The 25,572-nt window shown below is 43.8% G+C and overlaps 1 protein-coding gene across 3 annotated transcripts; it reads right to left on the minus strand.

Moving 5' to 3' along the window:
• Nucleotides 1-672: 672 nt before the first annotated feature.
• On the minus strand, nucleotides 673-25,415 carry dido1 (death inducer-obliterator 1). Of its 3 annotated transcripts, none has more exons than XM_080788785.1 (16): nucleotides 25,294-25,360; nucleotides 23,157-23,265; nucleotides 21,737-22,808; nucleotides 20,719-21,073; nucleotides 19,845-20,609; nucleotides 17,420-17,648; nucleotides 13,263-13,857; nucleotides 12,969-13,128; nucleotides 12,271-12,387; nucleotides 11,512-11,625; nucleotides 10,987-11,149; nucleotides 10,254-10,689; nucleotides 9,739-9,880; nucleotides 9,501-9,590; nucleotides 8,552-8,747; nucleotides 673-6,276 (listed from the first exon to the last, which is right to left on the minus strand). In XM_080788785.1, exons 2-16 carry the CDS (start codon nucleotides 23,230-23,232, stop codon nucleotides 1,262-1,264), a joined length of 9,525 nt encoding a protein of 3,174 aa, XP_080644911.1. In that variant the 5' UTR covers nucleotides 23,233-23,265; nucleotides 25,294-25,360; the 3' UTR covers nucleotides 673-1,261. The 3 variants fall into 3 exon arrangements, with proteins under 3 accessions (XP_080644911.1, XP_080644910.1, XP_080644912.1); XM_080788784.1 differs by having other exon boundaries at nucleotides 11,464-11,625; XM_080788786.1 differs by lacking the exon at nucleotides 23,157-23,265 and having other exon boundaries at nucleotides 11,464-11,625; nucleotides 25,294-25,415.
• Nucleotides 25,416-25,572: the final 157 nt, after the last annotated feature.

Consider the following 25,572-nt stretch of genomic DNA (forward strand, 5'->3'; position numbering starts at 1 on the left):
AGCTTTTTCCTCTGCCGACCTTGATATTAAAATTACCGACCCAAACCAACACCCCTCTACACTCATTACTGTTCAACATTCTGAAGAGAATTACAGAATTTATGGTCAAAGCTACTTCAGCAGTTTAGTCTAAATAATAAAGTATATTAAATGCTTCATTCTGTGCATACGGTATGCGATTCCTCTCCCTAAACTATGACTGGTACACTTTTTCCTCTAAGTATATTGTGTGATCCGTTTATGTAGGCTACTTTGTATTTGTGTCCTGAAGACTCCTGATGGCTGCTTAGCACAAAATGAATTTCCTTAAGGACAAATAAACAATCTACTCTGTCTTCCTTATCTAGAAGTTTGCAAACTAAATTTAAAAAAGTTTAGTAAAAGTAAGTTAGCTCTATTATCCTTTCTTGACCTCAGACTGCTGTACTGTTGATTATCGAAATTACAACATATTCACATACCAAAGATAAATTACAGTAGGTTTCAATGGACTGATAATTGGTTGATCTGTATGCATATATAATATACATTAGGAAACATGTCACATAACACACAATAAATATCTTCTGAAACCAATACATGGTATCATGGTCTTGACTAAACAAGTGTATGCCAACACTTTAAATAACAAACCTGACCCTTCACATAAAAATGAAGCACAAGACACACATGTCAAAAAAGATGATTTATTTAACTGATTGAGATTAAGCTTAAGCAAAATCGAGACTTCAAAAACAACAGTCCATGACCGGTACTGAAGATGGAACCCTTCAGTGGAAAGCTGCTGAACATATACACACACTGTAGTATGGTGCAATGGCGGCAGAGTTATGCAGTGTTTCCTAATCTTTCACATTATCCATTCCAAATATATGGCTTAAATCTTCTCTACTTAGAAAAGTTTGATTAAAAACATCAGAATATACACAAATACATTCATATTTACATACCATGGATGATAAGTAATAATTTGTTATTTATTATGTGGTTCTTTAAAAAAAAATGCTTTTGACAGTTTGTTGAATGGTGCACTGTATGTAATAGGCTTTGCATACAACTCAAATGGCCCTCGGCTTCTTGAAATGTGATAAAACAAACTAATATTGTAAGTGGCACAAAAAATAACGTTAGACATTTCTAGTAGGAACATACCAACATAATATGGAAATATCCTCAAAGTATATTTACAGGTGTGAGACAGACTGGTGATGGTTGAAAAGTCTTTTTTTAGGACAGTATTATAGTGTTCTGGAAAGAGAGCCTAGGACGTGTTTTTACCTTTCTCCTTTTCACCTTTCTCCTTTTCACCTTTCTCCTTTTCTGCGGATTTATTTCTCTCTTTGGAGGCCTCATGTTTACTGTCCTTCTTCCTTTCTTTGCTCCTACTCCTGTCCCGACGATCACGTTCTTTGTCCCGGTCACGGTCTCTGTCCCTATCCTTGTCTCTCCGCTCTTTCCCGCGATCTCTGTCTCTGCTTCTGGACCGCTCTCTTCTATCGTCTCGGCTTCGCCTGTCTCGTTCTCTGTCACGGTCGCGTTCTCTGTCGCGCTCACGGTTCCTCAGTCGGTCTCTGTCATGGTCTCTCCTGTCTGGAGCCCTGGGATCCCTGTCTCTGTCATGGTCTCTCCTGTCGGGAGCCCTGGGATCCCTGTCTCTGTCATGGTCTCTCCTGTCGGTATCCCTGTCTCTGTCATGGTCTCTCTTGTCGGTATCCCTGTCTCTGTCATGGTCTCTCCTGTCGGTATCCCTGTCTCTGTCATGGTCTCTCTTGTCGGTATCCCTGTCTCTGTCATGGTCTTTCTTGTCGGTATCCCTGTCTCTGTCATGGTCTCTCCTGTCGGTATCCCTGTCTCTGTCATGGTCTTTCTTGTCGGTATCCCTGTCTCTGTCATGGTCTCTCCTGTCGGGATCCCTTTCTCTGCCTCTGTCCCGGTCTCGTTCTCTGTCCCTGTCTTGGTCTCTTTCCCTCCTCTTGTCTGCCTCCGGCTCCCTGTGTCTCTCTCCCTCAGGCTCCCTGTGTCCCTCTCCCTCAGGCTCCCTGCGTCCCTCAACCTCAGGCTCCCTGCGCCTCTCAACCTCAGGCTCCCTGTGTCTCTCCCCCTCAGGCTCCTTGTGTCTCTCAACCTCAGGCTCCCTGCGTCTCTCAACCTCAGGCTCCCTGCGTCTCTCAACCTCAGGCTCCCTGCGCCTCTCAACCTCAGGCTCCCTGCGTCTCTCAACCTCAGGCTCCCTGCGCCTCTCAACCTCAGGCTCCCTGCGCCTCTCAACCTCAGGCTCCCTGTGTCCCTCTCCGTCCGGCTCCCTGCGTCTCTCTCCGTCCGGCTCCCTGCGTCTCTCTCCCTCCAGCTCCCTGCGTCGCTCTCCCTCCAGCTCCCTGTATCTCTCTCCCTCTCTGCCTCTACTGCGGTCTCTTTCTCGACTACGTTCGCTGTCCCACTCCCGCTCTCGGCTCCAGCGCTTGCTCTGGCCTCTGTCCCATGATGGCCTGCCGCCATGCGGGCCTTCTCGGTCCCTGTCCCTTCGGCGGTCTTCGGACGGTTCCTTCTGCCTCTCCTCAGAGAGGTGCAGCAGGCCAGGAGGTGGCTCTCGGTGCCCTCCGTCAAAGCGACTGAGCCTGTCTCCGCTACGAGGCTCTGAGCCTTCTCGGTCCCTGTCCCTTCGGCGGTCCTCGGGCGGTTCCTTCTGCCTCTCCTCAGAGAGGTGCAGCAGGCCACTTCTCCTCATGTCAGGTGAGTGCCGGCGCCAGTGCTCCTCCCTGTGCAGGTCTGGACTGCGGCCTCCCGGGCGACCAGGCGGAAGTATGGGGCCGTCCTGAGGAGTCGGCAGTAGAGGCCCACTGTGACGAGCAGGTCTGTCATCAGACGGCAGTAGAGGCCCACTGTGACGAGCAGGTCTGTCATCAGACGGCAGTAGAGGCCCACTGTGACGAGCAGGTCTGTCATCAGACGGCAGTAGAGGCCCACTGTGACGAGCAGGTCTGTCATCAGACGGCAGTAGAGGCCCACTGTGACGAGCAGGTCTGTCATCAGACGGCAGTAGAGGCCCACTGTGACGAGCAGGTCTGTCATCAGACGGCAGTAGAGGCCCACTGTGACGAGCAGGTCTGTCATCAGAATTTCTATTATCAAGGCGGTACCGCTCTGACCCACTGAAGTGCTGAGGTGGGTGCCCCCTGTTGTCTTGAGTGGGGGGACCTCTGTGGTCATCGAAAGATCCTCTGTGTGGCGGTGGAGAGCGTGCTCTAGTGCTCCCATACTGGCTATGTGGGTGGAAATGTGGTCCACTCATCTCCCCACTAGGAGATGGCCCCCTTCTATCCTCATACTGGTTTGCAGGGGGACCTCTGTGTGCCTGGTGGCCTGGTGTAGGGGCCTGGTTGTCTTTGTACATGTGTGGAAGAGGATTCTGGTTCTGATGTTGGTCGATGCCCTGTTTGTAAGGGCCGGCACTGTCTTTGTTATTCTGATCTCCAGGCCCTCGTGTTGGGTCTATAATTGGTGGTTGGGAGCCATGAGCCCCATACTGAGATGGCGGGGGACCCCGGGGTCCAGGGAAGTGGGACGGCGTGGGTAATCTGTTATCAAAGTGACCAGGAGGTGGCCCAGTGAATTGCGGTGGAGGGCCTCTGGATCCAGAGAAACTGAACGGTGGAGGAGGACCGGTGAATCTTGGGGGAGGTGCGTTGTTTTGTCCATCAAAGTTCTGAGGTGGAGGATGGCCCAGAGGGCCTTGCTGTACAATGTGTTGAGGCGGCATGGGACCTTGCTGTCTAATGTGCTGAGGCACGGGACCTTGTCCCAAATGCTGAGGACCTTGTGGTCCCAAATGCTGAGGACCTTGTTGTCCCAAATGCTGAGGACCTTGTGGTCCCAAATGCTGAGGACCTTGTGGTCCCAAATGCTGAGGACCTTGTGGTCCCAAATGCTGAGGCACAGGACCTTGTTGTCCCAAATGCTGAGGCACGGGACCTTGTCCCAAATGCTGAGGCATGTGACCTTGCTGTCCAATATGCTGAGGCACGTGACCTTGCTGTCCAATATGCTGAGGCACGTGACCTTGCTGTCCCAAATGCTGAGGAGGCATGGGACCTTGCTGTCTCATGTGCTGAGGAGGCATGGGACCTTGCGGTCTCATGTGCTGAGGAGGCCTGGATGGATCAAACATCTGAGGAGGTGGTCCTCTCTGACCCATTGGTGGGAATGGCGGTGGCCCCCTAGGTGCCATAACATTCTGGGGAGGAGGTCCAGGAGGTGGTTGCTGCTGGGAGCCTCCCCACTGGTTCTGATATGGAGGATAGGTACTTTGAGGACGGCCATACTTCTGGCTGTTGTCACCTTGCATGGGGGAAGGACCATGCATGGTAGGAGGAACCTGCATGTGTGGAGGGGGTCCCTGCATTGGGGGGTGGCCTTGCATGGCCGGAGCCATATTAGACATTGGTGGTGGCCTATTCATTGGGGGTGGTCTCTGCATCGGAGGGCGACTCTGTGGGGAGAAGCGAGTTGGAACGGGAATGTCAGCTGCTGGAGGTCTATATTCATTTACGAAATGTGGTGGTGACATCTGGGACCTGTGGGAAGAACGACTGTCATCCATCACATGTGACATGTGGGACATGTAGGAAGAACGATTGTCATCCATCACAGAGCTCGGAACAAGTACAGGGATTGCGGATGTTACTGTAGAGATGTTTGAAGATGTATTATAATAGTCAGTGGGTGAATCTTCAGTGTCCTGGACATACATTGAATCCTCACCAGCTTTTAAAATACTGGCAGCATTGGGCCACACATTGTACTTGTCCTTCTCAGTTTCAGCCTTGGCTGACTCGGCTTCCTCATTTTTAGCTTTTTCCTCCCTGCAGTTGACCCCCTTATCATGTTCCATCTTCTCTCCTAACAAGGGAATTGACACCTCTACCTTGTCTGAATCCAAGAATGGAAGCGGCTCACTTTCTTCCTCCTCCTCCTCCTCCTCCTCCTCTACCTCTTGCAGTGTTTTTTCTTCTTGTTCTTGTGGAGACTCTGTGTGTTCAACCTCCTCTACCTCCTCATCCTGTGGTTCTTCAACTGGAGGCAGTATTGGTGGAGTGGTCACCTCACTCACCTGCTCCGTAATCAGAGCAGGTGACTCCTCTTTCTCCTCCGGTTCATCTGTCGATTTCGTGGTAGCTACAGCCTGACGAGGGTCCTTACTCTGTCGTGGGTCTCTTCTCTCATTGATCAAAGGAGCAACAGATGAAGACTTTACTAGTTCTTCAACCTGTTTGCCCAGTTGCAGCAGCTGACTATTGACTAGAAGTGACTTTGTAGGCTGTGTTAATAGAGTGTCTGTGAGGGAGAATGAGGTAATTGAAGTCCCTGTGCACGTAATTTGTAGATTGTCTTGCTCTCCTTTTTCCTTGTGCTTTTTCTGATCCTCAAACAGCTTGCTGAGGCTCTCAGGGAGTCTTTGTGGTTCAGTCAATCTTTGTGGTTCAGTCAATCTTTGTGGTTCAGTCAATCCTTCAGATGTGGCCTTTGTTTGGTCGGGGACAGCTGGTTTGACGTCATCAAAGATGGAGTCATCCTCTGGGTCGTAAGCCACATCATCCACCTCACTGACCATCTCTTCAGGCTGCTTACACACCTCAGGTGCTTTGACCACATCAACAGGTTTCTTAGGTGGAATGTAACCCCTGCCGTTGTCATATTCTTCCTCTGGGTCATATGGCCGGTCATCCTCATCCTCATCCTCTTGGTCCTCTTTGGATATCTGTCCAAACTGCTGGACAATGGGATCTAGCATTGTAGCAGGTGGGAGGGAGCCTTCCCCACCCTGATCAGAGGGAGAGTTGGAGGCCGAGTCATGCTTCTTCTTCCCAAAGAGAGTTTTGAGGATAGTCTGAAGAGGCGTGGCACTGGCTGCTGTAGAAGCAACAGAGCCCCCTGAGGATGGGGAATCTCTGCCCGTCATGGTGGACGCGGGAGGTACTTTGACAGAAGACAAGATGGACAGGACGGATGAAGCAGTAACAGGGCTGCCAGTGGTATCTGAGAAACCGAGGGTTGGCGGTGATCCTGGGGGAGTTTTGCTGAACGCAACTTCCAGGCTCTGCCGTACACCTTTCTCAGCTTTGACCAAGGTGGATGGTTTTGGAAGTCCAGTTTCATCCACATCTCTAGTGTGGGTCTTGGAACGTTTCTCATCACCTTCTACCAGAGAACCAGCCCGCTTTCTCTCCTTCTGGCAGATCAGCAGGCCCAGAAGCAGGTTAGGACGTGCAGGTTCAAGCCCTGTAAGACAGAAAGGAATAAAACAACTTAGAAAAGACCAGCTCTGATGGAGTCACATGGGAATTTACGTGTCTGTCTGTCTCTGTGTGTGTGTGTGTGTGTGTGTGTGTGTGTGTGTGTGTGTGTGTGTGTGTGTGTGTGTGTACTATGAACATACAATTTACTTTAAGAACTAGTTATACATACAACATGTAAAACACGTAAATCTCAGAAATGTAATGATCACATAAATGGACAAATAGAAATGAGAGCTTTCTTTACATACATTACCAATAAAAACAAACAATTAACACAGTATACTGTTGTCAGGCAAACCTAGTTTGCAATTAAACAGACAGTAATACATCAGTTACTAATTAATGAATTGTTCAATAACGGATATAAAAGAAAATAAATAAAACACAACCATCATCATTGATGAAAGAAAATAACCCTTTAAACCAGGAGGCCTGACAATGAGTTAACCACTTGTTGGCGCAATGCATTTCATACCAGACAACCAATGACAAATGTAATATAATACATCTCTCAATATGACATTATTTGTCTGTGCTTGTGACTTTGAAGATACAACTTCAGGAATATTACCACTACATCCAAATAATCCAGGGATGAATATTCTTGCATTGACATCCTTTATCAAATCAAATCATCTTGTGTTGTCATGAGTAATTTGTAAAGGAGTTTGTAAAGGAGTTTCTTATAATATCAATGAAGATGTACCAATTTACTGTTCATATACAGTATACTATACACAATAGAATATATGCAGTTGTATAATGTTGCTTTATTCATTCTCAGTATTTAGGGAGTCCTCTTTCTGTATCCAATGTTCAGGATGTGGATGAGTGGATCCGTCTTTGAGAATGGGCGATATTGTCTCCTCTGACAGAGGGTATGCGCGTGACATCATCGTCATTAGGAGTGGGCGATATGGAAAAATACCACAATATTCTTTTCAAGCAGTATCACGATATAAGATCATCACGATACTTTCTCATGGTTCTTTTTTGAGCCCCTCCTATGGACAGCTTTGTGTGAACGTTGTACCATGCAATGTGATGATTTGATTGGTTGAGCACAAAATGTGATGAACAGTTCAACCACCTACAAGGTAACACAAACTAAAAGTAATAGTAGTAACAGACCATTTAGACCAAAATACTTCAAAATCATAGAATGTGCATTCATTGTATCCGGATATATATACACGATATCTCTGAAAAGCCATATCGTGGAGACATTGTATTGTCTCGACGATATTTATCACAATATCGCCCACCCCTAATCATCATACCCAGAAGCCTACCGAGTGGCAGAAAAACTACCACAAACTACTACTAAAACTCCTATCTGGTTGCATTAAACAACGTTAAACTCCCTTTGCCACTCACTTTATGCATGCGCATACCCTCTATATACAGTATTTATGATGTGTGGTCTAGTATCATGGTTTGATGATTGATGCTTTAGTCCAGATGTCCAGAGAGATGCTATATCCAGTACTGCAGCAAGGTATGCTGGGAAAATGTTCAGCATGGAGGTACAAAGCACTTAGATATCAAGTTAAGAGTTAACCCTAAAGAAACAACAAGCTGAGACTGAACTAAAATGGCACCCACCTGCGATGCACAACTTCCTTTATTACAAATTATAAGAAACATGAGTGATACAAAGACATTTACATGGAAAAACAGTAGAGTACACATAAGTGGTCACATGTACAGAGGTGAATGTGGAACACCAAGAGCACAGGAGTGCCCCCTACAGTACAAACTAGAAATAATAGAAGTTCTCATTTGACCCATAAGCTTGTAAATCTGCTTTTGTTCTTCCTATAATGAGACATGGCAGAAATAGGGACCGCCAGCTGAAAGTGGGTAACCTGCCTCCAGTGATAAATACAAAATATCACAAACTATAATTTTTGACAGAAAAAAAACCATTTACATTTCTACAGTTACATTCAAAACACAACATAATTATCCCATTCTGACCGGGAACCCATTTTGGTGATAGCATCATGTTATGCTTTAGCTATTGAAAAATAGCAGATCTACAAGCTCATAGCGCGCCACCGAGTGGCGCGCTACGAGCTTGTAGGTCTGCTATTTTTGAAAAATCGAAGAACGACTGACATTTTTAGAGTCTGATATCAGGTCAGAATGGGTTAATCAGACCAGTGTGTGTCCAGTGGAAACCTCGTATGAATCTGATCTCAGGTCAGAATGGGTTATGATTCTAGATTTGCAGTGTAATCCCAGTGAAATCTTACCTGGCCCCTCAAAGGGTAAGAGCTTGGCGGGCAATGGCTCCTTGGCACTCAGTGGGATTAGATAGAGGTCTTTGATGCGGCGGTTATTGTTGGCCACCACGCCAAAGCGTTTTCTGCTGCTGAAATAAGAGAAGAGAGAGACATACGCCACTTCCTCTTCCTCCGTTGCTGGGTGGAAACGAATCAGACACAGCTCCTGAGGACAGCCACAAAAGAGAGAAAGGTAGAGAGTGAGAGAGATGTTGTGACTGAGTGGCCCCCAGACTAATTGAATAATCAATTAGTCCAGTGATTTTCAACCAGTGGTCCTGGGGGGGGGGGGGGGGTTGTTCCAGGTGGTACCCAGCTAAATGATGGAGAGTTGGTAACCAAATGGACCCTAAAAAAATCCTTAACTGTTGAGTGTACAATTAAATCAAAGGGTCCACTTTTCATTGTATGGTTTTCATTTCATTCATTGCACGCTTTTCATTGTACGCTCTCAAGTATTGTTAAACATCCGCATTACTTAATTTACAAGAGGTCTACACAATTAGAAAAATGTGTTATTTTGATCAATGTTTGTGTGTTATCTCTACTATGGTACCGCATCAATACAGCATGGAATTGTGGACAAAATCTTATCCAACAATAACAAAATATTCTTTATTTTTGGGCCTGCTAGGCTAAAATCTGATCAAATGGTGGGCCCTGGCTCAAAGGCTGAATAGATAATCGGCCTCGACATAAAAAAGGTTGAAAACCACTGGATCAAATCAAATAATTGGTTGTGTGATTGGTTGTGAAACAGATTACATCTTCAGTCACTTTGTGGTGTAAATTAAATTGCATACCGGTATATTAATCAGATCATCAAAAACATTTTCAAGGGATTAAAAGATGCACATAGTCCAAGCGTGAATTGAATCACTTTTCAGAGCGTTTTCAAACAAAGCGTTGTCAAACAAACCTTTGAGAGAGAGGTCTTCAGCTTCCCAACATAATCCCACACAGTGCTGGGAGATATGCGTCCTCCCACGTGGATGGTGTCTGGTAAATCCTGCAAAATCACATTTGAGATTGTCCTATTTATGAGAATTTAATTATCAGATTACACACACACACACGCACGCACACGTATGTTTTTTTTTTACCAGGGGCACAGTATACATGTGTATATTACTATATTTACATGCAAAATCACAAACCTCTTTCAAGTATTCAAAGGATCCAGAAACTAGATAGGCCTTCGTGACAAACTTAGCCACAGACTGCATGTTGATGAGACCTTTCCAAATCTTCTCCTGACCATGGAGGAAGATGGCAGTTTCACCCTCAAGCGCTGATGTGCTGGGAAAAAAAGAAAGAAAAAATTACTTTTGAGTGATATTGCTCTGTGTATGTATGATCTGAGGGCTTTACACACTGAGAATGAATAAATAATACGAAAATTACAATAAAGTATTTGGTATCACTATCATAGTTGATTCCACATTCATACAAGTTGATACCTTTATTCATATTTACAGTGAAAATGTTACCTTGTTCGGATTAAAATATATATTTATTTATGCTTTATCATCATGTAATATTCACATTCTGTGTGGATGTACGAAAGACAAAAGAAAACGTTGCTTAAGGGTCTCAATACTGGAAACAACAATGCAAGTAGTGGTTTTACAAGCAAAGCTACCAATCAAGAGTCTTTTGTATTGATTTATACCTGGTTTTGGCTGCTTTAGCCACAGTCAGCAAAGACGGTGCAGCTGGCGGCATCGGTAAGGGTCCCTTGGGAGCCACCTCCACTGGAGCAAAAAGCGCCACGATGGCGGCCTCTGTAGAGGCAGGCATCACGGTGGGCGTTTCAGGGACAGTGACAGTGGCCGTCACACCAGCGCTGTGTCGGTTCATGCGAGGGTCTCTGCGGGTGATGGTGACAGAGGAGACGGCAGGGATGTTGACAGGCGTGGGGGCCTGAAGTGGAGCTATCATGCTAGTAATGTCCTGGTAATGCGGCTGGGCCAGTGGGTCTATTGCAGGAATCTCAGGCCAGGATGGTTGTTTATCAGCAACATCCTGTTGCTGATAACCCGAGAGCAAGTCCTGTTTTTTGGTCAGCTTCGCTTTCTTAGATGCGGGCTCATCTTCTGACTTCTGGCCTGGAAAATTGATTAAGATGAGGATGGTATTATGATTAATTCCTGTTCTGTTCTTTGGCTATATATTAGTGTATATTTGTACGTCTCTAAATGTTTTGATGAATTGAACAAGGTGGACCCTCTTGTAAATATTAAGTGTAATGCTTTATTGGGTCGTCCACTCACAGTTAACAGTCTTTGTATTGAGTTGTGCTTGAAATGTACTGTAATTCTGCAAACTGTTAATGAATACTTCAATCAATCAGTCTATCTATGGTGCTGAAAGGGACCAAGACATCATGTAATATTCCGGTTTACCTGTACAGATTTTACAGTTGAGATCAAAGAGATGAGCCTTGTGTTCAGCCGTGGTGTCCTTAAGCATTGTACTGAAAATGTCTGGCATGCTGCCGCCACCGTTCCCCTCTACAGCAGACCCTTGAGCAGAGACTGAAGTAGTGGTGCTGAAATCCTCATGGTCCTGTGAACATTGGAACGAGAAATCTCCCTCAAATCCAATTGTAATTGGTATTACTGAACTAATAATAAAGAATGGCAGACTGAGATGGAAATTCAGGAGGGAATTTTAGGTATAACAAAGTTTTGGGCACAGTTGATTAAAGTAGAGAAAAGCATGTTAAGGAACAGGACAGTGTGCAAATCAACTAATCGGTCAATCTCTGGCATATAAAGCGTCCTGTAAAGTTGGTAAGACTATTTTGTGCAGTGACAAACCCAAGCAGAATGAAATAGGAAATGTGAGTAGAAAGGAAAGGAGTGCATGCTGCCACTTACTGCAGCAGTAGCCATGCGAGCAGATGAAGAGGTTGCAGAGATACATACATCAGCATCAGACGTTGGTGGAGCATCCTCCACGTCAACACTGTGAGAGCCAGACTCACGCCTCTGGCTGGATTTGGACTGACCTGAATGAGGTCGAGCACCGGCATTCTGGACCTAGTGATGACAATGAAGTGATATATGAGTATTACTTTTTTGACCCAAGTGGTTTACACAGGTGAAGACTTTGGCACATGGGGTTCAATTAATCTATATGGCAATAATCGTATCGTATTCCTTGCCGATAATAGTAATATCGATAGTTCGATAGTTACGACAGGAAATTCTGTGTGAGACGTGGCTTTAAAAACAAAATAATATCAGAATCTGTTTCTGACAGTTACGATATATGATTAAATCATTTGCATTTATCCATCAAATTTTTTCTTGCTTTTTGTTTAAATGTTATCCACTAACTTTTTCAAATTGTTTTGGAAACTTAAAACTTTTCGGACAATTTATTTGTCAAAACATCGGCAGTCGTGGTCTAGGTCTCTAGTAAATTTAGTAGGACACACGGTCATTTAAAATCAACGCGTATCGTGATTACATATCGTATTGTGGCCTCTCTATCATGTGATACGTATCGATCGTGAGGTTGTCGCAACACCCAGCCCTAATGGCAGGTGTCCATTCTGCAAAAACAAAAACAAATGAAAGTGTAAAGATAGCACACTTGCGTTAGCGATCTTAAGATCACTAGGAAACTCTTCAGACTATGCTTCCAATAATGATTCTATGCAAAACGTTCATAACAGTTACCTCAGGATGGTCAGGTTTCCTCCATTCAGAGATTTCTTTGGAGAGCAATTCTTCAGCACTGAGTCTCACAAGCCTGAACGGGGAGACCTCACCCCACACCACCCTGTAGAACAAGCCCTGAGAAAACATATGCCGTTATAACGTCATATAAATGAGGCAGAGCCAGGTATTTATTCCCACTTAAATTGAGCACAGATCATGATAATTAAGACAAGCTATCTTCTTATTCTTTTCGTGTCTTTAAAGCATGCAGTTGGATCCAAGGTTCCCAACCACTGGTACTAGTACCACTGGTGTTACTTGAGCACTCCTCTGGTGGTGCACAGAGGAGTCGCCCAAAAAAGGAGAATGAAATATTTATATTACAGAACAGATTAATAGAATTAGAAATATCAGTTGTTCTGATAAGTGATTAGACAGAGTTTTGTCAGAGCAGCATCAGGAATGCTGCTCAGCTGGTTGAACTGTTCATCACATTTTGTGCTCAACCAATCAAATCATCACATTGCATGCGCAGCTTAGGAATGGAACAAAAAGGGCAGGTATACGCTCCTGTATTTTAACATGAGTTATGACAAGCTATAATCCTTAGCTTCCCTACGTGCGATTCAATTTAATTTACACAAAATAATCTGATTCTGCCGTGCATGTGTGAAAAGGCTAACCATACAAATTATGACATGTTTACTTTGACTCACTTTGTTCTTGGGATCCTTCAGGTTCAACATGAGCGACCTGTACTTGTTCTTGTACTTGCTGTCCGTGTTAAGGCTCTGCTTGAACATTTCCTTCTCAATGGCAACGGACAGCCTTGCCATCTCAACCTCAGACATGTTCAGATCATCACTGTCACTCACCCTGGTGATACAAAATGCCAATGCCAAGTGTTTACAATACATGATATGAACATAATTTCCATTTTATTCAAGGGACCAGGGTAGGATTCCATGATTCTTACATACAATACGTTTTAATCTTGGCAGGACACTCACCTCTTGTAGAGGATGTCTGTGAGTGAGCGGCGGATGTTCGTTCTCATCTGATTATTGGGTGGAGGCGTAAGAGACATGGAGGGTGCTGAAGCTGCTGTCTGGGGAGGTCTGGAGGATGACTGACTGTGGTTGGAGGGGGCTGAGGTCAGAGAAGATGAGACTCTGGGGGATGACTGACTGTCCAAGTGGGAGTCTTTTTGCTGTGGTTGCTTCTTAGGAATGGTGAAGTTGGACTTCTGGACTCTGAGCGCCCCCGTGATGTGAATGGGACCGGAAGGGTAGGGTGATGGGCTAGGTGATGGACCCGGTTTCTTGGACTGTGCCATCTTACTAGGTGGCGTCACTGGTTTCTTGGAGGACTTAGAGCCGCTGGCTTGAGGAGAAGATTTCTTACCCTTCGCTCCTTTGACCCCTGGGGACTTCTTACCCCCTTTGGCACGTGGGGACCGCTTACTTCCTTTGACGGCTGGGGACTTCTTACGGCCTCTAGTGCCTGGAGACTTCTTACTTGCTTTGACTGGAGTCGTAGTGGACTTCTCAGCAGGTGCTGGATCGTTGGGCTCCTTTTCGGTCTGCTTCTCTTCGTTGAGTGGAGCTGAAAACCAAACACAACAGTAAAGTGTTAAAACATATAGATGCCATAACCACTTACACTTCATTAATGGCTGCAAGACAAGGAATGAGTGTACCAACTGTTAGAGGTCATTGAGTCATAGATCGCAAAAAATACATTTAAATCACATTGATCACAGTGACTTTTGAGAAAGGCCATGATCCATTTTAGGTTCATAAGGACTTCCTTGAGACAATCAATAAAAACAATTACATGAACATATTTTGCAAACAATCTCAGCACTATAAACCAAATATTTTTAAATAAAAAAATAAAACTGACACGAGCTTGTTCTTAATGCCCTCTTTATTTGAAGAGGATGGCGATACAGTTTCAATGGTAGTGCCTTGAATTTAACAGTTGAAATGGTGGTGATAATGGAGAGATCAATGTAACCCCAATTGACAAAGATGTTAGTTTCCCAACATTTTAAGCCCATGTTTGATTGTGAAGCTGAGGGAATGAGCAACTTGCTCAACACATGTCTAGTTGCAGCCCTTGTTATGTGCCAACATTTACCCAATAATTCTGATGACGTACATTCCTTGTCAGCTCGGCTGCATTAACATACAAGCAACTCCTTCCCACAGTGAAGTCACATTTCTCATGTGGACATGCTGCTGAAACCAGGGTCAAAGTTGACTCAGTGCATTTCTGAGAAGACATCTTAAAACTAAAAATCATGTAGTGGTTATCTAGGAGGTAAATTATCAGAGAAAATGTGTTTGCGCTTTCCTGAATACCAAGACAACTTACCACATCTCATAAAACATCAACATACTTTTAACACTAACACAAGCCATAGGTGCAGTAACAACTTTACACTACTAGCCAATTGATTTTCTCCACTCCATCCACAATCCCTAAGAACTGCTCATTGAAGCATCGCTGTGGAGCAATTCATTTGTAGACTTTAACCAACTCTATGATAATCTGATGGCCATAATATAATTATTTTCATCAGCTTTGTGTTTTCATGCAGCTGTCAACATGTCCCATTTCAAAATGGTTGTAAAAGTATAAACAGCACATTGTGCACATGCTAATGGCTAAGTCATTTTCTACAATGTGAATTCAGATTTATTTTAAAGCAGAGCCACATTGTATAGACCCAAAGCAGTAGAACATGCATCTACTGAATGTCAAATAAATCTGCTCCCTCTTTCAAAATATCAGTCACCAAATTCAAAATAGCGCAAGGGCATAAATAAGCCAATCACTGAACCATGTTTCTTCCTCACATCATGTCCCATTTCAGCATAACTCACACTTTGCATACTTGGCTAAAAATGTAATTTTCTACAATGTGAATTCAGTTTTTTTTAAAGCAGAGCCTAGACCCAAACCAGTAGAACATGCATCTACTGAATGTCAACTAAATCTGCTCCCTCATTCAAAATATCAGTCACCAGTTCAAAATAGAATGAGGCCATAAATACTGAAACATGTTTGTTCCTCACAACCTGTCCATTTTCAAAATGGTTGTAAAAGTATAACCCACACGTTGTGCACATGCTAATGGCTAAAAGAGTCATTTTCTACAATGTGACAGGGACGGATTAACCCCAACAAGGGCCCCTGGGCCTGTGTTTGGGGATCCCCATAGCGCACGTGCGCGCAGAGTTTTTACATTTATCATCTTTTACCTAAATCTAACACAATCAATGGCCAATGAAGGGCCTCAAACCCAATGCCGTGCCTCAAACCCAGTTTCCCCAAAGGGCCCCTGAGAGCCAAGGGCCCCTGGCCACGGCCCAATGGATAATTTGGCCCTGCAATGTGAATTCAAAGATTATTTTTTTAAAGCAGCCACATTTTAAACCAAAAAGCAGTAGAACATGCATCTACTGAATGTCAAATAAATCTTCTCCCTCATTCAATATCACCAAGTTCAAAATAACATGAGACCATAAATAAGCCATTTCACTGAACCATGTTTGTTCCTCACAACATGTCCCATTTCAAAATGGTTGTAAAAGTATAACCCACTTTGTGCACGTTAATGGCTAAAATTGTCATTTTCTACAATGTGAATTCAGATTTTTCTTTAAAAAGCAGAGCCACATTGTAGACCCAAAGCAGTAGAAGATGCATCTACTGAATGGCAAATAAATCTGCTCCGTCGTCAAAATAGCATGGGGCCATAAATAAGCCAATCACTGAACCATGTCTGTTCCTCAAACTATAAAACATATGTTGCACACCTTGTATCATAATGGATAGACTCTAGGTTCTTTGAGCAGTGATTTCTTTATGAACTTAAATTTGTCAGGTCAAATCATTAACACTGCCTTCCAAGAGTCCTCGTAGATGACAATGTCCTCATTTCATAGCAAAAAGCAAACTCTCAACACAATCCAAACAAATATCAAATGCAGTTGAGTGCAAAAGGTTTAAATGTGAATCTCGCCAATAAGTGTGAGTACAATGGCCTCATCTTCAAGTGCCATCTTCTGCTGCAGCCGCCTTTCTGAATTTAGTGGAGTATCCCAAGATGGTCTGGTCTCTGGCAGAATCAAGTTCTTCTTAATCCCAACTTCACATCTGGCGGCTCGTCAAATTTCCTTGGCGTGTTGTGTGTGTGTGTAGAGGAGTGGCATTATGCTTCTCTGAGCTGAACTGGTCAGGACATCCTACAGCAATCCGACACTGCTCACATAATCAAGCCAGGCATCCAAAATCTGTCGTAATACCTTTTATTTTATAGCAACGTTTCCCACGTTGTGATGCATGACATTGAACAAGCATAAAAAAGTATGAAAAAGGCCAGCCATGTTAACTCTCAGAATTGAGGGTTAGACTGCCATTTTTTCCTGATGTCATCAGCTCAATATGAGCTGGTCATCAGCTCAATATGAGCGTAAAATTTGAGTGAGTCCCTGAAAAATCAGGGAGAAAAAGTCACTGAAACCTACCTGCTGCAGAGACGGGAAGGACTTGTTTTGAGACCGACATTATAGCTGAAGAATCAGGGTGCAGGGACACTTGCACAGGCAAATAAAATAGGTAATTGGACACGCTCACATCAGAATCAACCTTTCCTCGACATTCATACATTTCATGGAAACTGTATTATGTTAAACTGAGAGTAAGTGATGACAAGCTGTGTGTATTCAACTGTCATGTTACTTTCACAGGTCTTCATCCAAACACTCACGTTTTAACCATGAGATTCTAAACACAACTCTTCAGGATTACTGAATAATACTTACCTATAGCAACATTTGGCACTTACCTTTTTATAATGATGTGCATAATTCATCAAGCAACTTTAACATTAACCAATTCATAACACTCTGTAAATCAATAAAAACTGATATCAGGGTGTGCTCTTCTATAAAACTATTTGGTGGTTCTCCACCATGAGTGGACCATCTCTAATGAATTACAGGAACCACATTTACAAATGATAATGGAAAAAGACAATGTGGTTTTGCAGCAACGGCCAAATGCATACAACAGATTTGCCCTGTATCACAATTCCCTAATGTGAAGAGACAGATGGTTAGGATTGATTTGTCAAGACCTTCAAAGAGATACATACACTTTTTGTTTAACACTGTTGGTGCTATTGGTGAAGTCTTTTCTGGCGTTACTGCATTGTAATTATGGTCGCAGGACCAGGATGCTGCGGCCGGTGGTTCTTCAGCTGCATCGTCTTCACCTTCGTGTTCTGGTTCAGGATCGGCGTCTTCCTCACTGTCTGACGCCAGCTCCTCCTCTGTGGACTTCTTCCTCGTCTTCCTCTTCCTCCTCCCACCAGTGGCTGTTCTCTGGTAGGATGCACAGACACACTGAGTCAGTTCAATGACAGCATAAAAGGAAGGATTCTGCAACTGAGGATCATTTGGTTACAGGGTCCTGATATTAAGACAGTTGCATTGAATAATTTGGAAACACCTATCTTAGTCAGAATTACATCAAATTCACATAATTCTAAACCATTTTTTAAATGGAACCTTTTAAACTGTCCCCATGCTGTGTATACACTGTATAGAGCCATGGCTGAGTGGAACAAATTGCCAGATATGATCACAAAAGAAAAACATTAAATCAAGTTTCAAGAGACAATTGAAGAGGCGTCTTGAACCCACACACACACAAACACTCAGTCATGATTAGGATTATAGTTTCAATTTATATCTCTAATTTAGTTTTCTACTTTAAGAGAATGGAAGGTTAATATGTAATTAATTTCTTATTGTTTTTGTTTTCTTTCTCTTTTCCAAGAAAATGGGGAATCGGAGAAAGCTGGATGAAATTGTTTTTAGGAAATTGACTTATTTTTTTGCATTTTATGTTATTTATTTATCACTGTCTTGTAATGTCATTCCTGTCGAATGTCATGTTTTTATGTTCTGTGTGGACCCCAGGAAGATTAGCATCCTAATAAAACTCCAAACTGTGCAAGTGAGACTAGCATTTTAATTTACTGCACCATGCCCACTTCTAATAGGGATGCAACAAAAGATTGTTTTCATTATGAATAATTTTTTGTGTCTGTTATATTTGGTTTTAAGACAAGTTTTCCCTTATGAGGCATTAGAATCACATTCAACAACAGTGCCTTTTCTTTGCAAAGACCTTCTGAAGAGGATTCAATAGCCCTACGTTTTTTCTTGATTGTTACAAAATGTTAAAATGTTGAAATGTTGAATACCCAGTTCTAGGGAAAAACTCACACCATCTCACTATCCAAGCACAAGCCATGATAACGTATTGCTTACTTTCCATCTATCTTCATATTATGCCAAAACACTTGTTTGATTCTTTTTTAGGGCATATTGCATGATCCAATCAAACAAAGCTGTTGAAAATACCGGCCTCATGCTTAGGGCAGATGGCTAATCTGGCTAACAGTAATTGACAACAACAATATATGTATTTAAGAAGGCTGGTTCATTGTTAAATATGAAATTAAATGTATTACGTTATTAAGTTAAATATGAAAATATTTCATACATAAAAGATGACAAAATACATCAAATTCCATGCCCCCTCTCAACAGAAATCTTAATAAATTGCGTTATAACTTGTAATCAAGGTCATTCAGAAAGGAGGGCAAACAAACAATTCTCAAGAACAAGAATCCAGCAGGCAGACATTTAAGTAAAGTTCTTTGATCAGAAATTAGAACAAATCCAATATAGTACATGTTTTACAACCAATTTAAGAGTATAAGACCATGGCTTCAGGATTATTATATTATTATTAATGATCACCATGTGCTGGCATCAGTTATATGGACATACAGTTGTGGTGTGATGGTACATTTTGCATTTACTGCATCCTAACTATTTCTAACAGTGCTGCAACTTTATATTTTTTTAATCTGTATCATTTTCTTGATCATTCAATGAATCCATGTTATTAATTCAGAACATGAAATGTTAGTAAAAATAAATAATAAAGCAATAAATTATGAGAAATTCTCATAATTTGGGTGGACTCCAAACGGAAACCGGACCTCAATTTTTCAGTGGACAAAACAAAGACAAAACAAGCATTCTAACTTTGAAATGTTACAAATTTGTGTGCGCACGCTTGTGTGTAAATATATATTTTTCTTCTTTTTCTGGCACACATTTACATGACACATCACTAAACAAATTATTTTATTACAAAAAAGGTTTAGTTTAATTGATTATCTTTTTCAACTTCAACTACCATGGAGACAAAATAACATCTCTCATGAAGCTAAGTTTCTATTCTATAAATGTCTATGTCCAATTCGCTGCACAACCTTTGTTAACCCATTTAAGACTGTGGCCGCTTCTAAAAACACCTTCTAAATTCTAACTTAAGTTTTCTGAAAATGTTCAAATATTTATTTAAAGAATTATGAAAATGTTATGCTACTATATACTGTACAATTTGTACATAGCAAGCAAATTGGGTTAAATCGATGTGATGTCAACATCTTTGTGACAGGGACAGGTAAAAGCCATAGAATGTCTGTCCCGAGTTACCTTGGGTGCAGACTTGGTGCCTTTCTTCTGAGCCTTGGCCTGAGCCCTCTCCTTGGGTGTGGTGATGGACTTCATGGCCGCAGCAGCGTGCCTCAGGATGCAGTCGTTGCCACAGTAGACCGAGTCCGGTTGGGCATCTTTCTCACAACCAGGCCCGATACATTTGGGAAGAGAAGATTCCTCTGCCATCTGCTCTGCCTTGGGAACCGATGTCGGCTCTGCCTTGGGAACAGATGTCGGCTCTGCCATGGGAACAGATGTCGGCTCTGCCATGGGAACAGATGTCGGCTCTGCCATGGGAACCGATGTCGGCTCTGCCTTGGGAACCGATGTCGACTCTGCCATGGGAACTGATGTCGGCTCTGCCATGGGAACAGATGTCGGCTCTGCCATGGGAACCGATGTCGGCTCTGCCTTGGGAACCGATGTCGGCTCTGCCATGGGAACTGATGTCGGCTCTGCCTTGGGAACCGATGTCGGCTCTGCCTTGGGAACCGATGTGGGCAGCTCTGCCTTGGGAACCGTCGGAAGCTCTGCCTTGGGAACCGTCGGAGGCTCTGCCTTGGGAACTGTGGGCAGCTCTGCCTTGGGAAGTCTGGGCAGCTCTACTCTGGGAACCATGGTCTGCTGTACCTTGGGAACCACCACCGCTGCTGGTGTTGTGTCCAGCTCCACATTTGAGGCCACTATCTGCACTGCATCTGGTACAGCTTTCTGCTCTGCCGTTGGTTTTGCCTTCGGCCCCAGTGTCTGCTGTGCGGCTTGCTGGAAGACACAAAGTCAGTAGAGAGAATCTTACAACATGCACAACACAACTTTTCAAAGTCCATAATATCACAGGCTTAAAAAAATGAAGTTGACAAAAAACACCTACCGGCTGAAAGATCTTTATCCTCTTTTTCCCAGTTGGATTGATGGCTTTCTCTATTCTGCCTTTGATGCCTGGGTCCATTTGGCTGGCAGCCGTAGCGACGGGGTCCACTTTACCGGCCGCAGCAAATGTGGAACCAGCAGGGGCTGCTGCTGCACCATCTGCTCTGGGTTTCCCGGTCTCCGTGCTTGCAGCCAGGGACGCTGTGGCTGGCTTGACCACTTGGCTTTTCTTCACAGTGCAGTTGGGACAGACATAGTCTTCCCCGTTCCTCTCCATGAGGCGTCCGCGGGCCTCTGTGATGCCCACACAGTCTCCATGGAACCATTCCTCACAGCGGTCACAGCAGATCATGAACCTGGACAGAACACAGGGCAATTCTGTTATTATCACCATGCAATGAAAGTCAGGAGCAGATGGCTCTCACTCAGGTTAACTGCATACTTTCAGACTAGGACTGCAATTTTAAAGAGCAATTACTAAATTACTAAAAGAACAAAGGGCTGCAATTCATCTCTATTGTTTTGCTTCATTTACTGCGATTTGATTTAGATTTCAATTTGAGAACATTTTAAGCAATCAAAATGAACAATATACAATAAGAAAATTAATTAAAATAATGTAGATCAAAAATGAAAGCGGTAGACATTGCAACATTTCTGGGGTCATTGTAACATCTATACCAACTTGGGTGTGCAACCCAGACACTTTTAGGTTGCTTGATTCAATATTTAGATATTTGAGGGGTTTTTTGACACTGATTTCATTTATTTTTTGTTTTATTAATTAATAATAATGTAATTTAAAAACAAGTCCCCCTCACACAAAAAGGACCATGTCAGTCACCAGAATCAGAAAGTGTTTTCAATGAGTTATAATGTGTTCATATAGGAGGGACAAGCTACTTAAAAAAACTGTCTGGCGTGCACAGTTGCACACAAGTGACTCATGGACACATTGAGGACTAGTGTTTCTCAAACAAAAAAGTACAAAAGTAGGACCAAAGACAGATAAAATGTACCGTTTGTTGTGTTTCTGCCGACAGATGCAGTACAGTGCATTGGGGTCATATCCTCCGTCGTCTGCGTCAGAGGATGATGAGGATGTAGATGTTGAAGAGTCTTCATCGACTTCCTTTCCCCCTTCCACGTCCTGGGACTTGCTGGACATCGGTGCCGCTGGCACTGCTTTGGTGTTGACCGGAGTGGTGCTCTTAACAAGTGGTGTAGTAGCAGGGATTTTATTGACGGTTGTTGCTTTATTGACAGGAGCAGAATTCTTGGCCACCCTCTTCTTGTTAACATAAATTCTGATCGGTCCTCGCTTTGCAAAACGGCCTATCATCGGCCTATCATCGCTCTCCCCTTCGCTATCTTCAGTCTCTGGTCTTGGCTCCACTTTGTCATCCGTGTTATCTTGTTCCATTGTGCCCTCTTCCGTGACCTCCTCCTTCTCAGAGTCCAGCTTTGGCGGAGGCTGGGCCACGTCCCCGCTTGCTAGCAGCTTGGAACAGGGGTCCTTCTTTTCTTCGGCTATGAGGACCGGGGTTTTGTCGACGGTGTCTCCGTCCTCCTCGTTCTCCGAGCTCCCGCAGTCTCTGGCTGCACTTCTTCCACCACCTCGACTCCGTGTCCACCTGCCGTCCCGAGTCCTCCCCACGGTCCGTTTCTTGGCACTGCTCTTTGTCCGCCTCTCTGGAGAATCGGCCTTGTCGTCATCAACAGTCTTTGCGTCTGTGTTGCCGTCGAAGCTGGCCTCCGAGGCGGTCTCCGCATCGGTCGGCGTTTGGGATGGGGGATCGCCACTCTCAATGCTGGGTGGAGCGCTCTTTCTTCCACCTCTCTTGGAGGTAGAGAGGAACTCCTCCAACTTGTCGGTACGTTTTGGCTGCCTACCACTACGGCGTACGGGACCACGGTTTTCTTGGCTCTCAGAAGCCGTTTCCCCTGGCATGTCTCTCTTCTTAGCGATGGTCGTCCGACGGAATCCCCAGGTCTTCTTCACCTCACTTGTGGCCTTGGGCAATTTTTCTGGCTTCTCTATCTTGTCTTGAGTAGCATTTTCGTTTTGCTCGTGAAACTGTTCTGCAACAGCTGTTGAGAGAATAACAGAAAGTTGAGGCAAATAAACGAGGCACGTGAACATTGCAATATGGTTGGCTGAGGGCCACAATATAGTTTTCTTATGTCTATAAAACTTAGGATTGCTTCGTGGTCGTGCTGCCTTAACCCTTAAAAAAAAGGAGGTGACGGTGAAGTGTGAAAAAGAAGAGGAAAAAAATAAAAAAGAGAGCTACAATGGAGGGGGAAAAAAAGGTGATTTTCACTTACCCTTGAACCCAATTCACCAAAATACATCAAACCCAACACTTAAATTGTGCCCAGTTATCAATGAAACCAACCACCCCTCACTAATTAGGGAAAGAAGCTCATTCGAGATACCTTGTGAGCAGCTAGCCATATGGTCCTGGCTCTGCTCTGGAGCTAGAGAGAGCTCAGGGCTCACATTCTCCTCCATGATGGAGTCAACCACTACTTTCAATTTGATTGTCTACAGAAGAAAACAAGAGAGCAGCTATGAGTCACTCTTCAGTTCATAAAAAAAAAATATTGCAACACTTAAGACAGCATTGCTACAATGGAATTTTAACATTATGGCCAATTCTATCTTCCTTCCTAGGCATGCTTAAGTTCACTTTAAAGTCACCTTAGGAAATGAAGAAACACTGATTCAGACCATGGTTATTGTTAACTTAACACCTTGGTTAGCAAACAAGCTTTCATAAAGACAAAGGTTCCGCGGTGGCATATCATAAAACCTCGTTTTTTTTTTAGTGGTGCAACCACTCCCTTACGGAGCTGTGTGTGGGTGGCTGGGTGGGTCCGAGCTTGAAAACAGGATGGTTATTTTTCACCACCTGTGCACAACCGAACACACACGCAATATTAACTGTATATATGATGATTTCCGGGTGTGCCAGTACAGTAGCGTGAGTTGCACCACTCACTTCACACGGGTGTGATTTGTGAGTATATGATCTGTATTATCCAGGGCCAAAATTTGCTGGCCTTTCATAACAAACTTTGTTTAAAAAAATGGCCCAAGTATGTACCCGCAAGTTCAGTAATGGTGGAAAGCACAGCACTTCTTCATATAAAAAAATGCTTTTAGTTAGTAGCCTAATCAGAGTCTCTGCAGTTACTGGATCTGCAGAAGAAAACAACATCAGCGACCAAGACATGAATCCTAGTAGAAAAGGAGCTGCTGCAGCATTGAGTCAGTTATTCAAGACTAATATACAGTCAATATTTAAGGAGATTAAACATGGGGGCGGGGAAAGCTACGTCAAACATTTGTTTAATTTATCCGCAGATACAGTAATGGCTTTGCATAGTATACAGACTTGGAGGGGCAAATCTGCAGTCAGTTGTCTCTAGAACACCAAGGGAAATTCATAATTGGTGAAATTGTGAAATTATATCGACATGGAGGTCAGCTATTCCATTTAAACTGAACGCAAGCATCTACCATGCGACATTATCGTCAATGCCCATGCAGAAGTCAAGACGCTGCGGTCCATCTATATGGCCAAATAATTTTGTAAGGATGTGGTCACGATACCGTGCCACGTGAGAGGGAGAAACTCTGTTGCCAAGAAGGAAAAAAGTATGGGAGGAGCCCATTGATCCATCACATATACAAAGGTTCAAACACGTGATAAAGTGTTAAGTAAACCGAGCAAAATAAACGCCGTTAAACAGGAACGTCGTGTTTAGTCGCTGTCTGACCGAAAGCCCTGTGTTGTCTGGTCTCCGAGGCTACTAAAGGTGCGCGATGCAAGGTACTGGCGGCCTCACTAGGAAGGGCCCTAAACCCACATCAAATATGCACACCGTTATTCCCAGCACCATTTTAGACGCAGAAGCATTTTCGGTTAAGAAGATCAGTTGGGAGGCATTGTATTATCATATTAAGTTACCCGATTACTTAATAACCCGCATGTCAGAAAAGGCAAACCTTTAGACCAGCAGATACATCATCGATCAAACGAGGAATCCTTTCCGATCATCAGCACGTACTTTCGACGACACGGAATGGCGGAATTAACGATTGTGCTCTAATAATGACGGTTGGGTGCATTTTCTCGTCTCCCACCCTACAAGGAAGTAACAACTGCTGAGCTGAGCCGCGTGCCAGACGGTTGCTCCAGGAATGTGAACACAACGACCGTCTGTGACTGCTCCTTCCTTGCACGCACTAAAGCACATTTATTTCGAAATCCAAAACAAATACTAGTGACGATCGATCGCTGTGGTTGTGCTGTATATGCTGTTAGCTAGTCGGTGTGGCTAGCTACAGTAGTCTAGTCGTTAGCATAAGTAACGGTTAACGTTGGTAAACAAGGTTACGTTAGCTTGTAGCTAACGTTAGCTGCACCATGTTCAACCTTGTCTCGGCCATCCTCGACAGTCTTACATTTTATGGCGCGCAAGAACACAACAGAAACATTTGTATACGCCATGCACACGTACATCCAGACACCAGTATTTGTTATATTGCATTATTTCACCCACATACCAGATCAAACTATCGATGATATGTTCTCGCAAGATCCTTCGGGCATTCCTCCATTTTCCATTCCTGACCTGCTGGCTTGTAGTCGTCGTCGCGTCTCGCGCTTACAACTTGCTGCCTGTTACTGACTGCGGCAGATGGCTGACCGTTTACTGTCCGGCCTTGAGAATCCCACAGCCCCTCTGCTGGATAGGAGGGGAACTACAATTGAAAGGCCTGGCGAGGAACATGCATTTTGAAATACTTTGACTTGATGTAAAATAGCCTATGCTATTTGAACGT

This window comes from Protomyctophum bolini (assembly GCF_963924005.1).
Source record: "Protomyctophum bolini genome assembly, chromosome: 2".
Taxonomy (NCBI): domain Eukaryota; kingdom Metazoa; phylum Chordata; class Actinopteri; order Myctophiformes; family Myctophidae; genus Protomyctophum; species Protomyctophum bolini.